This window comes from Patella vulgata, chromosome 7 (genome assembly GCF_932274485.2).
Source record: "Patella vulgata chromosome 7, xgPatVulg1.2, whole genome shotgun sequence".
Lineage (NCBI taxonomy): Eukaryota > Metazoa > Mollusca > Gastropoda > Patellidae > Patella > Patella vulgata.
Window position 1 is genome coordinate 6,084,104 of NC_065885.2, and position 13,266 is coordinate 6,097,369.

A 13,266-nucleotide genomic window follows, 5' to 3' on the forward strand; every position below is an offset into this window, starting at 1 on the left:
TTCACCGAACATATGTGATTTGAAATTAGAGTAAAAACAGAAACATTTGAAACTAAACATTAATTGTGTATGTTTGTTTTTTTCAGGGTTCGTTAAGTAGAGCGTTTGGCAAAAAGTTTAAAGACGATCTCAAATTAGCTTTTGATGACACACCAAAACGTAAAATATCGTCACCTATTCAAATTCAGCATAATTCATTAGATTCTGTGGCTGAACCGGATTCTACGCCAGTATAGGTTAGTTGTTAACAAATCTCTACAAGAAATTGTAAACAACAAACTACTCGTCGAGGCAGTCCATCGAAATAAACCGAATTCAAATAATGATTACGGACAGTGGAGTCTCTTTTCTTAGTCCCGTGAATTGAATATCGAAGGTTGAATGTTTGAAGTGTAGTAAAATAGGATTATTGCCAGTTTCGTTACGAATATGATGGTTGTACAGTTGTGTTCATGTGAAAGGTGACGTCTACTTGGTGAGGATATGGTGGGGGGGAATCCCCTTTAATGAGTCAAAGATGGTTGAATTTGATAGTAGAAATAATATAACCTGCTCTTAACATGAAGAAAGGTAATCCATATTACCTGTGGATTATTACCTTTTTTTGTCTCCATAATTTAACATCGAGATCAGATCTTAACATGGATTACTGTACTTTTAGTAAAGGGTTAATTCAGCGCGGAAATTATTATAATGAACGGTGAATGGCTTTGAATACCTGTCGATTACCTGTAGCTGGAATTATTCTGGTGCTGTCAATTACAACTGACGCAAGCATTGAAAATTGTTTAAAAAGTGATGTGACTCAGAATAAAACCTGACGCTATTATATGGAATGCAAGTCAGTGTGGTTGTTTGTTTTTGCTTGTCAAAGATGAGAGAGCACTCTCCTCAAAACATCGCTAAAATAACAACCAATTGATGAGTGTATTCCGTATCTGATAGTCATTGGGGGTACTCGATTGAATGTTCCAGAATTGAACTCTCTCAATCCCAAAAATAGTGACAATCGAGTGAAAAGGTGGATTTCGGGCTACAACGCATGCGTCGACTGAATAAGTAAATATCTCGACCAAACATGCAGCCGAAACCGTTTAATTACGTGACGATTCTACTCACACCACTGTGACAGAACCGAATTCGCGTTACGCGATTGCAATTCTGTCAATTTTGGACTTTCTGGACTGTGAATCGAGCATCCCCATTAAGTCATGGTTTATGATATTACATGTACAACATCTGTGTATTACATAGTATATTCAACGTTTGTTATTTAGAGTGTGACGTTTACTCAGATCTATATATAGAACGAGAGAAAGAATGTGTGTGGATTATTAGAAACTATTTTATATCAAATATCAGATTAAAGAAACAAATTCACAGTATTCATTCTACATTCAGGGTTTATGTAAACATTACCTGTCACAGATGTGGTCTAAGGGGAGATAATAGGTAAATTATGGATTATCTCCCTTGGTTTTAGAACTTTCAAAATTCAACCACACTTTTCATTCTTCAGGATTCATGTGATCATTACCTATCAAACAATTTTTATATATATATATAAAATTAATTCTAGAAATTTATTTCTTTTTTTTAAACTGTTAGTTCTAGAAATATTTTTCTTTTTTCATTTAAACTGTTAATTTTTCATTCAAATTTTTTAATTCTAAGAAAGATTTTTTTTCATTTAAACTGTTAATTCTCTGAGAAAGATTTTTTTTTCATTCAAACTGTTAATTCTAGAAAGATCTTACCTGTCTCTCCTTCATCAATATTACATTATTTCATATCTAATAAGTCATCTATTGGTATTTAAATATTCATGATTATATCTGTGCCTTTTATTTCATACAAACCCATCTGATTAAAGTACAGATCTATATTTCATTTTGTTTTCTTTATACTTTCGATGGCCTACACTACATAAAGATCTGACAAGTTGTATGCAAAGTTAGTGTCAGGTGTGTTACAAGCGGCTTTTGACCCTATGACGTCAGATATTGGCGTTTCTAGTGGTTTACCCACAGATCCGTGCATGGCACGCCAAGAAGTCGCCGTAACAGACTTTCATTGGCTTATCTCTTACTTCAATATAACAACTCTTTCAGATCTTAGTGTAGTAAAGACAAGTAAAATGAACGGTAAAAAACGTAACGAAACAAGATCTGTTTTTTAATCCGATTGAATATAAACTAAGGATGTTGAATTATATTTTTGCCGTTCACTGATGGGGAAACTGTTTGCAGAATTTACTGGTAGATGTATTACGAATGGTCAGATATAAGTTATGACTCGTTCATCATCAAAGAACATATATTTCATTGTTCAATTACCAATTAGGCTTAGCACTTAATTACAGCATATTTCATTTGTCAGATATCATTTTTATATCAAACACACACATCTCCAATTAAGCATGCTAGAAATTTAGCAATCTGATAAAAACATTTATAGTTCTAATTTCGTTATACTCTTCATACAATAAGATCTGAAAGAATTGTCAAATAACCTACTTTCCGATGGATGTGAGAGATTAGCCAATCATATAGTCTGTTGAGAAAATTTCTTGTCGTCTACCATGTGGAATTATGGGTAGACATTCACAGCGATAGAAAACAAATCAAAACAGAAGTTGTATTTCGGAAAAAAACACAAATAAAAAATCAACGCTGATTCGTTAACCAATGACTGACGTCGTAGGATCAAAATCCGCACGTATGATCCCCTAACGTGACCTTCTAGTACAACCGGTCAGATCTTCATGTAGTAGAGGCCATCGAAAGTATAAAATAACGAAACAAAATATAGATCTGTATTTTAAATCAGATTGAAAATTTAGTTTTTAATAATGATTATAGATTGATAGATGCTTTGTGCAATAATTATGTTGCCTTTTATATGTAAATGTAGGCCTACATGTAAATATAGGCCTACATGTAAATATAGGCCTACACATGTAAATACTACAGCATGTAATTTATTCTTGTATTTAAACCCCCCGCCACGCTCTGCTTAACACAACAGTACAATCTATCTATCTATGCACGTCATAACTGCTCGACTTAAAAAATTGACCGAAATTTTTTCGGAAACCATCAGTCGATTTACACACCATAAAACTAGCATATTTTTCAAAACCCTAGTTTCAGACATGGCTACGATCGACCTTTGGACGGCATAACTATAATGTCAACGGGCTGTATAGATTAGCGCGCACGTATAAAAGCGCACAGCCGTGTACGTATAAAAGCCACGTCACGGCTCATGATTGCACACACAGAATTGTGATATAATACAAACGAACCAATCGTTACAAAAACTCTTAAGTGTCCCAATTAATTTTTATCAAACTTTTACGTATTACTACACCTGTTTATAAGATTTTAAAATAAATTTGACCAGCTCCATATTTTTAATTTTTGATAAACCACAATGAATTGCCAATTTTACACGGACCACAATTTGAATCGGGTAGCGAGTAAAAGGAGCTTTAAAGATTTTTTAATGAGTGATGATGAAAGGATACGAATTTGATCTAGGATAGAATATTAAACCCCGGCTAAATCTATTTGTCAAGGCCAGCTCAATTTTTATCAAGGTCTCTGATATGTAAATAAAGTTAGTGCACATGATTGTTGGCGAGATTGTAGGTTAGGTTTAGAGTAAGGATTAGGGCAGGGTCCAGGGATTGGCACTAGCCCTGTTTACTTCTGTGACCTATGACGAAAAATTGAGCTGGCCTTATAATTTAACACTGACCAGTATCTCATAGTTCCTTTAAATCTAGTCGTTATACACTCGAATTAAATCAATTTATCACCTGTCATCACTCACAGATCGTTTATATTTATATAGTTTTAAAATAGCAAGGTGTTTTTTTTTAATTGTGAAATATGTAAATGTATTGTCATATATTATAATTTATTGTGTATTATTCAATGTTAATTGTGATATAAACAAAAAACAAAACTAAATTTTGTAGAATTATTAACATTATATTTTAGCAGAAGTTGTAAATATATTTTATCAGATTTTGAATAGATTTCTTCATTTTTACCAATTTGATATAAAATTTTAATTTCTCTTAGTTGTGAATGTTTATAATTATTATTATTATTTTAAAGGCAGCAAGCATTTAACGTAAGGATATTCAAAACGCTAAAAAACACATGCCTGTCATTTACACAAATTTAAACGCTTCTTTTAAGAAATGTGCGAAACTTTAAAATAGAAATTATTTTTAAAACCATTCTTCAGCGTTATTTTTTTAACTGGTATGATCAAATCTACTTCCTATCTAATTTGATCCTTCAACATTAATTATTTAACTGGTATGATCATACCTACTGCCTTTCTAAATTTTTTCTTCAACATTACCCAATGGCATATCTGCTCCATTGACGTTACCTGTCTAAATTAATCCTTCAACTTTAATTATTAAACTGGTATAATCAAGCCTACTTCCTGTCTAAATTGATCCTTCAACTTTTAATTATTATTAAACTGATATGAATGAAGAAATTAGCCAGAAAGTCCTATTTTATTCTGATCTATATTATATATCGTGTTGTTGATGGTAAAAGTTTTACCCTTGTTTTTATTTCTGTTAAATATGTTCTAATTGTGATCGTGTCAATCTGTATATAAACCTATTTGTATATGTTGAACCAAAATATCTTATTCCACAGAATAAATTTTTTTATTAAATGTATTTAAACAACCATCCTTTTGTTTTCTTTAAAGAGACATGATGCTTTGATTTGGAGACACAGTGGCTAAGACGCTGGTTCGCTAGTCTGGAAGTCACGTGTTCAATCCCTGCATTAGCCGATAAAGTTCAATGGGATTTTCGGACATGATTTCCGCATGTCAGTGGTGCAGGACAGAGGGCCTGACAAGGACAGCTGTCTAGTCGTTCGGATGAGACGGAAAACCAAGATCCTGTGTAAAAGATCCCTTGACAGTTGGAATTCGATATAAGAGGTGGCCCAGGCAAAATTTCCCTCATAGCATGACATATGCCCGTCTTCATTAGCCCAGTCCGAGCAGAACAGTAGGACGTTAAACCCCATTTCATTTCAGTTTTCTATTTAAAGAGATAAAAGTGTCTTTGTGTGATTGGAGATCAGATCTAGTTCGTCTTAACATAATAAACGATAATGAGAGAGAGAGAAATGGGGTTTAACGTCAACTCGACACAACCTAGGTCATTTCGGGACTAACATATGGTTTAATTTTATTGCAATAATTTGCTTGCGCGTAGGGGTCTTTAGCAGTGGGAGGAAACCGGAGGACCCGGAGAAAATCCACGAGCTTGGACAGGCGACCCTACTCCTTGTCACGTACAACCAGGGATTCGAAACCACGCCAGTCGATTCAATGACAGACTTTATGAATAAACGATAATATATCACACTCAAATTAATTCCAGCAAGTGCACAAATTACACATCCCATGTTGGTTTGATTGACATTGTAGTCATTTATTTTATAATGATACAATTTTACAACAAGTTTCAATACAGTATGAGTCATGTATATTAAAATCACGCAAATATTAGTCTGGTTATCTCCCCTTTGCCTTACACACAAGCGCAAGAAATAGTCATAGTGTTTTGACAACTTTCAAGAAGTTGGAAGAACTATCACATCTGTGGTCTAAGGGGAGATAATAGGTAAATTATGGATTATCCCCCTTTGTTTTAGAACTATCAGAATTCAGACATGACTTTCTGACAACTTTCAAAAAGTTGGAAGAACTATCACATATGTGGTCTAAGGGGAGATAATAGGTAAATTATGGATTATCCCCCCTTGTTTTAGACCTATCAGTATTCAGTCACACTTCTTTTCATAACCATTTATTCCTTTAGGATTTATATATAAATATCATCCACATCAGTAGCATCCATTCTGGAGAAGACAATAAAATTATCCATCTTGATAACTACAGTAGAATCTGTACGACCAGCTGTTCCTACTTGAGGACATCTCCATGTAAGTGGTTGCTGAATACAGATTCCACTGTATGTGACATTAGCTTGTGTCCATATTCCAGTTATAAGTTAAACTTCTATCTTCATCAACATGGATACTGATTATGTGGTGACCTGGAATCATGGCTAATCCTAATATTCTCGGTTCTTCTTTTTCACCACTATCTAAAAATACAAATAAATACATATTGATTGCCAGACAATGAAAATCACACCCAAACCATACAAGATAAAATAAAATGAGGTTTAATGTCCTGCTCCTAAACTGGGCTAATGAAGATGGGCTATGCCATACAGTGTGTTATGAGGGAAATTTTGCCATGGCAGCGGCACTATGGACTACTCTTATATCGAATTCCAACTGCCAAGGGATCTTTTATGTGCACACCAATGTATACATGGGACCTCAGCTTTTTGCAGCATCGGAACGATTAGACAGCTGTCCTTGTCAGATCCTCCGCCCTTCACCACTGACAAGGGAAACTACGTCAGAAAATCCCGATAAACTTTCTTGGCCAATGCAAGGATGGAACATGCGACCTCAAGGCTACCGAGCCAGCATCTTATCCACTTAGCCACCAAAGCATACAAGTCAATCGAATTATAACATTAGCATTTAGAGCATCCACAACAATGGACCGACCGGCAAAGGTGATGACAGTATACAACGAAATTTGGGCATATACATGTGGTGTATATATATGAAGAGCCCCGGGGAAGAACGATCTAAATCACTTTTTCAACGAACCCCAGTTAATGGCGCCATCTGGTAGCAAATTGTATAAGCTTTCTGTGGAACAATCAATTTCAGGTAAAAACGATCAGAGTCACATCGAACTAAGGCCCTTCTGAAATGGCCTCCTGGACAAATACAAGTCCATCGTATTTATTTGACCTTAATTTGGCTGAAAAGTGGAAGTCAGTTGTTGTACTGGTAATTATGATTCGTATTAAACATTATTTTGAAGTTGTAATTAAACCCACTCGTTGTTCTGTTCGCATCAAGCATTCTCATCCAAAAGTCTGTTTTGCCTTTTATGCGAAAAGACAAAAATGTGACTTAGATCGTTCTTCCTCTGGACTCTTTATATATAATTAATGGATCTGGCTTATTTTTTAAAGCCCTGATTTCACAACCAACATTCATAAAGACAACTAAATTAACAAGATGGCCAACTTGAAACTGTGTTAGTAAAATAGGCTACGAGAGAAACAACCTAAATATCTCATGGTCTTAAAATAGAAAAAATATTTTAAATAGTAATTGGACCAGTAACTGGGCCCAACTGCTAATCATTTTTTTGTTTTTGTTGTTTTGGGGGTCGATAATCATCGAAAAAAGGCTATATTCTTTGAAAAATGTCTAGCCTCCACTAATTCATGTACTATCGACACGAAACATGGCATGCATGTTCCTTCGACAATTGTTTGTGCATTGAGTGAGAGACTGCTGGGATATCCGTACTTGTTGTTGTAGTAATATTTACCTGGTGATTTTAAATATTCTTCACAGGATCCTAATATCACATTTCTATCTCGATCTGTACACAGAAATATTCCTGAAATAAAACAAAACATCATGATCTATACAGATATATTTAAAGGCTCAGGTTTATATAGGAGATAAATTATCCCAATATCAATAACAATGGCAAAAGAATTAGGTTCACAATTGCTTTTTACAAGAACACATCATTTTATATATTGATGTCAACTTGGTCTGTCCATCCACAGATCAGAGTTTTTGAAAGTTTTTTTGGAATCACAGTGATTGTACAGCTAGTTATAATTAGGGAGAATCCCTACTGAACACTATCATAATTCAGTACTGTAAATAATTTACAGCCTCTTACAGATATCTAGAGATTTTTTCTGTAAAATTTTGACCCATGTATTGATTTCACATTATAAATATACCTGAAAGGGTCACTACCTTTCCATTGCCAAATATCTTACTGAAACTGTAATACATTACTACTTTAATATTTCAAATAGCATAAGTATCTATCAATGCTGAATATTTAACTGAATGGTTGGCCATTACTTACCTATCAATGTTCTACCATCAGTCATGCATATTTTCATGCTTTTATTCAGCCATCTTTGTAGTTTTCTTCTTCCACTTTTCAACCCCGGGTCATTTTTTGTTTCATTCTAAAAAAAAAAATATTTTGTTTTTAATTTTTTGTCTAATGAATGTTTAAATAAATTGTTCCAATGGTATTTAGTCATTGAGTTGTAAATACCAGTACTCGGGATGTAATTCTATGGAATACAAATTACAATTACTGATGCTTGCTGAGTGATATCAAATCAAATGAATTTGTAGGCATACCAATAGTTCCTTTTGGAATGGTCTCTAAACTGACAAAGTTTTCTCACCATTTCTGTCCATCCTACGACATTTCAGCTGCAAGTGCAATACCAAATTAATGAAATACCACCCTGTTCTTAAATCTTATTTTGATGTCGCTAGAAATGAACCTATATTGTGAACAGAGAACAATTATGGTGAATAATTGAAGGTAATGACTCCAAAATAGACTTAGAAAAGAAGTGAGGGTACAGCGGTATTTTCATATTGCAGCTTATACATGTCGGGACGGATTGTAAGTATTGTAACGCCAACGGTCAGAGGAGATCGTCCGTCCACAGACCGTTTAACGTTATCAAACTAAAAGGAAGTTAGGAACTACAATGATACCAGTAGTTTACACTCAAATTAAGAAAAGTTTTACTTGCACGGAAGAATGAAAGTTGTCGCTATGCCGCAGGCCTCTTATTTATATTACAACTGCAACCCTACTAAGCTCTGATAAACATAGTTGTTTCGAATTTCTTTAAAAAAAAGGTTTATAATATTAAAATTCCTTCTCACACTTATTTCAGTAGCCATTTTAGATTCCAAAATTGATAAAAACAAAAACGAAATACCAGATTTTAATATAATTTTAGTTAATTATTAAATAATTCCTAATTATTTAGAACTGATAGAAAATGGTGACCATTTTTATAAACTAACTAATTATTCAGAAGATAAAAACTTTTTTCATTCTTTTTTATATGTCTAATTTCGTTTACTTTTATATTATTATCTGATTTTTAAATACCAAACAAGTCATGCGTAAAGACTCACTTCCGCTACAAATCTTTTGTTGACATTGACAACAGTATTTTTCTATAACAGTAATTTATTTCTCAATGCTCTAGTTTTCGGCCACTGCACCACAAAGATGGGACGACCTAAATATTTTACACCAAATGAAGTATCTGTTCACAATACTATAGATGATTTATGGGTGTCATTTCTGGGAAAAGTATATGATTTGACTCCTCTCTGTGAAAAATACAAAGGTAAACAAACTAAAGCTTAATCTGATGGAGTTGCTGAATAGCCTATATTATAAAGACAGTTGTAGGATTGTTGTATATATTTATCATACTGACTTGGATTTAAATCTGATAAATATACAAACCTCTGGATTTATTCTTATACATACGTAACATTGTCACGTAAAAGAACATTACCTGTAAACTTATGTTATGTGAATAAATCCGATACCGGTACTCTATCCATAAAAATATATAAAAACTGTTCAAAATGTCCTGTAAAAATTAATATGTAACAGGCATTGCCTGAGTAGAGCGAAGCTGATTATTGTCAAATATAAAACCTTCATAATTAATTTTCTCAAGTGATACAAAAAATGTTAAATAATTTAGTTTTTCCAAATTGATTTTCATTTAGATCTAAATTGTATACATTAATTTTGTTTTTTTAAAAAAGAGCAAAAAAGTGTGAGAATTATTTTCATTGACATTGGGCGAGATTTGGTAAGTTGACATGCGCATTGCCTGTTTTGCCCAGTGTATCCGGTTCCGGTCTGAATTTTTTTTTAATCAACAGTCTGTGGGTGACAATTTCAGTTACGCTCCTGTGTTACCGGAAAAGAGCTTTGCTCAAGCACCGCGCTTCGTCGATGCTGTAGAGCTTTGCTCTATATTAAATAGAGATAGGATGATTTGCAATAAAAGGTGAATTGTTTTGTTCGTTTGCCCAAAGGAATAGCGACTGTGTTTCCACCGACTCTTTCATCAAATTCCAACTAGCAAGTTTGTCTTTTGTATGTAGGCCTACACAAATTGTGTAGGTGACCTCAGGTTTTTCATCCCATCTGAATAACTAGGTGGTATTCATTGCCAGGTTCTCTCTCCATCCAACATAATTGACAAGGGAAAGCCAAACTTAACAATCAAGAGGAACATCCTCAGCCAACACCAGTGTCCAACCTGTGACCTCCTGGTGATTGAGCCAGCATCTTACTCACTGAGCCACTGCAGCTCCCCTTGAAAGTATTGATGTGTCCGTACTAGAAATTATATTTATATTTCCTATACAGGTGATGTTTTATTGAAACCCATTTTACAGACAGCTGGTAAAGATATTTCAAATTGGTTCAATCCTAAATTAAAAGATGTAAGTTTTTAATCTGTGGTACTGTCACTATACAGGTTCTAATCGTTATCTTCTTCTCTACTTGTCGACAGTTTAATTCTCAGTGTTTTTTTTCAACTGCCAAAATAACAAAACCTTATGTTGTGCCAAAGATTGTTTCAGATCCAATATCAAATATCTCGGTTCTCATTGGGTTTAAAACGTAGATCATTGGACAGGAGATTATACTACTTCTAATCAGTCATGCTCATTGGATGTTTTGGCCACCGACGTTACCCAGATAGCAGACCTACAGCCTAATTAAAACACAGATCCTATTTCGTTTTGATTTTTATAGTTTAAAATTTTATTTTACTTGTTACTACCCAAGGATCTGGAAGAGTTGTTTTGGCATGAGGTGCAGGGAACTGTGGGTAACCCACTAGAAACATCAACGCTGATTGATTAAACAAATGTCTGACGTCAGGGGTTCAAAAAAGTCGCTCGTATGACCCCTGACGTGGGTATCCTTATCCTACTACAAACGTCAACTTTGATTGGTTAATCCAATGTCTGACTTCATAGGTTCAAAAGCCACTCGTATGACCTCTGCAGCGACCTTCCACTACAACCGGTCAGATCTTCTTGTAGTAGAGGCCACTGAAAGTATAAAAAAACCGAAATGAAATATAGATCTGTATTTTAGTCAGATTGAAGATTTGTCTACTGTGTGATAATTTGTGTGCTGTGTGATAATTTGTGTGCTGTATCATAAGGACTGTCATTGAGTCAACTGGCGTGGTTTCGATTCCCCGGTTGTACGTGACAAGGAGTAGGGTTGCCTGTCCAACCTCGTGGGTTTTCTCCGGGTGCTCCGGTTTCCTCCCACTGCTAAAGACCCCTACGCACAAGTGAATTATTGAAATAAAATTGAACCATGTGTTAGTCCCGAAATGACCTAGTTTGTGTCAATGGATGTTAAACCCCATTTCTCTCTCTCTTATATATGATATTATAAATGATGATATTATTATTTTCAGATACGAACACACATTGATCCGTTAACTGGTTGTATAATACCGTATTGTCCAAACGGTCGTTTTATTCATATTCCTCCTCCGTACCCAGATAGCGATTGGGCAAATGATTTTGGTCGTCCCTGGTGGAAAGATGAATCATACGCTGTTGGAATTTTATCAAAAAAGACACGGTTTATTAAAATCATCAACACTTTAACATCACAAGAACAAGTCATTGAGGTAAGTGAGATATAGCTGATTGTGTAGCAGGCAGAGTTTGGGGGGCATGCATGGTGTGGGGTGGGGGTAGAGGCGGGGACGACCCTGGGCATCCATTTCAGTGTCATGTTTTGAAACTAACATATGGTCATTTTTGTGTGCTCCAATACATCAGTGTTTCGGCCTGTTCTTCATTCGACTAGAGAGGGGTGGGTTTTTTAGTATCATAAGGTCTGTCATTCCGTCGACTGGTGTGGTTTCGATTCCCCAGTTGTACGTGACAAGGAGTAGGGTTGCCTGTCCAATCTCATGGGTTTTCGTCGGGTCCTCGGGTTTCCTCCCACTATGTGCAAGCGAATTATTGACGTAAAATTGAACCATGTTAGTCCCGAAATGACCTAGTTTGTTTCGAGTGGACTGTAACCCTCTCTCTCTCTCTCCCTCCCTCACCAAAAGTAATCCTTTACTAACATTTGGCGAGTTATCGGTTTATTCCACTAAAAAAACTTGGTTGGATTATTTAAAACTTGTTCAGCATGATTTGTTGAATGTACTCAGAGACCTGACAATAATTATAATCCAAGTAATTGTTTTTTTATTTCAGGTCTGCTCCGAAGAAAACATGTCCGAGATATTAGAGCGATATCTGAAATATAATCAACACGCGGCCAGTTACACATGGAAATATGATGGCCGAAATCTGGATATGAAGAAAAATCTAGAAGATAATACTATACCAGATGAAGATGAAGATTTCTATACCCTTAGTATGAATGATGATACGTTTTTACAGGCCATTCATCTTTATTTTAACGATGATTTAACGGAATCGTAATTCAACGGATAAATCAACATAAAGAAATATATTTGATATTTTATTTAAAGATGCATTATGTAAGAGCTAAATCTGCCTATTGAAGGTCTTTTTTATGGCTTCTTGTATTATAAAAATACATTAAGTATGAGCTAAATCTGCCTATTCCAAGTCTTTGTCTGGCTTCAAATATTATAAAAATTATTAATTAGACAATTATTCACATGGGAAACCTATAATAAACTCTCTAGACCATTGGATGGCTGATATTTAAATGGATTTGAACACCTGCGAGTTTTTAAAATTTTACGACAAATGGATAATGGAGACTTTGTGTTGATGATATATACCAGATCTTCAAACTGCCATAACATCGCCCCATATTCATTTCTCGTTATCTATTTTTGAACTATTCTAACAAGAACGGCCAGCTCTTTATCTAAATCTTACATAATGTATCTTTAAGGACGTTGATCCTCCCTCATTTGCATTTTTCAGAAAGTATCAACTTCTTAGACAATAAAATAGAACTCATTGATTATTAAATATTTAATTAAGAAATCAAAATGTCAACGTTGGATATTCACCTGGCTTGGATTCATTCAGATTTATAAGAGGCCCATCAAACATTATAGGTGGCGCTTGCTTGTTTTGTTTATATTTTGTCGTCTGCAGAATGTCAAATTTTTATTATATAGAAAGTGGTCTTTTAAAATTGTAAATAAAATGTATATTTATTGTTAAACTTATACGTAAATAAAAATACTTTGAAAATAGACCA

At 34.5% G+C, this 13,266-nt stretch overlaps 2 protein-coding genes across 5 annotated transcripts in view; both read left to right on the forward strand.

Moving 5' to 3' along the window:
* LOC126826992 (kazrin) overlaps positions 1–4,724 on the forward strand; it is a 112,183-nt gene extending 107,459 nt beyond the window's left edge. For all 4 annotated transcript variants that reach the window (XM_050556146.2, XM_050556144.2, XM_050556147.2 and 1 more), the window contains exon 14: positions 87–4,724. In XM_050556146.2, coding sequence (XP_050412103.2) covers positions 87–236 — 150 coding nt within the window. In that variant the 3' untranslated portion in view covers positions 237–4,724. The remainder of the gene's footprint in view (positions 1–86) is intronic.
* Positions 4,725–9,132: 4,408 nt separating this feature from the next.
* LOC126827005 (cytochrome b5 domain-containing protein 1) lies at positions 9,133–13,262 on the forward strand. Its single transcript, XM_050556168.2, has 4 exons — positions 9,133–9,352; positions 10,399–10,475; positions 11,474–11,692; positions 12,276–13,262. Exons 1-4 carry the CDS (start codon positions 9,232–9,234, stop codon positions 12,504–12,506), a joined length of 648 nt encoding a protein of 215 aa, XP_050412125.1. The 5' UTR covers positions 9,133–9,231; the 3' UTR covers positions 12,507–13,262.
* The last annotated feature ends 4 nt before the right edge of the window (positions 13,263–13,266 follow it).

Coding starts and splice junctions, on each gene's coding strand:
- LOC126827005 (XM_050556168.2), top strand. CDS start 9,232: ATGGGACGACCTAAATATTTTACACCAAATGAAGTATCTGTTCACAAT. Junction 10,476..11,473: donor TCAATCCTAAATTAAAAGAT/GTAAGTTTTTAA, acceptor TATTATTTTCAG/ATACGAACACACATTGATCC. Junction 11,693..12,275: donor CACAAGAACAAGTCATTGAG/GTAAGTGAGATA, acceptor TTTTTATTTCAG/GTCTGCTCCGAAGAAAACAT.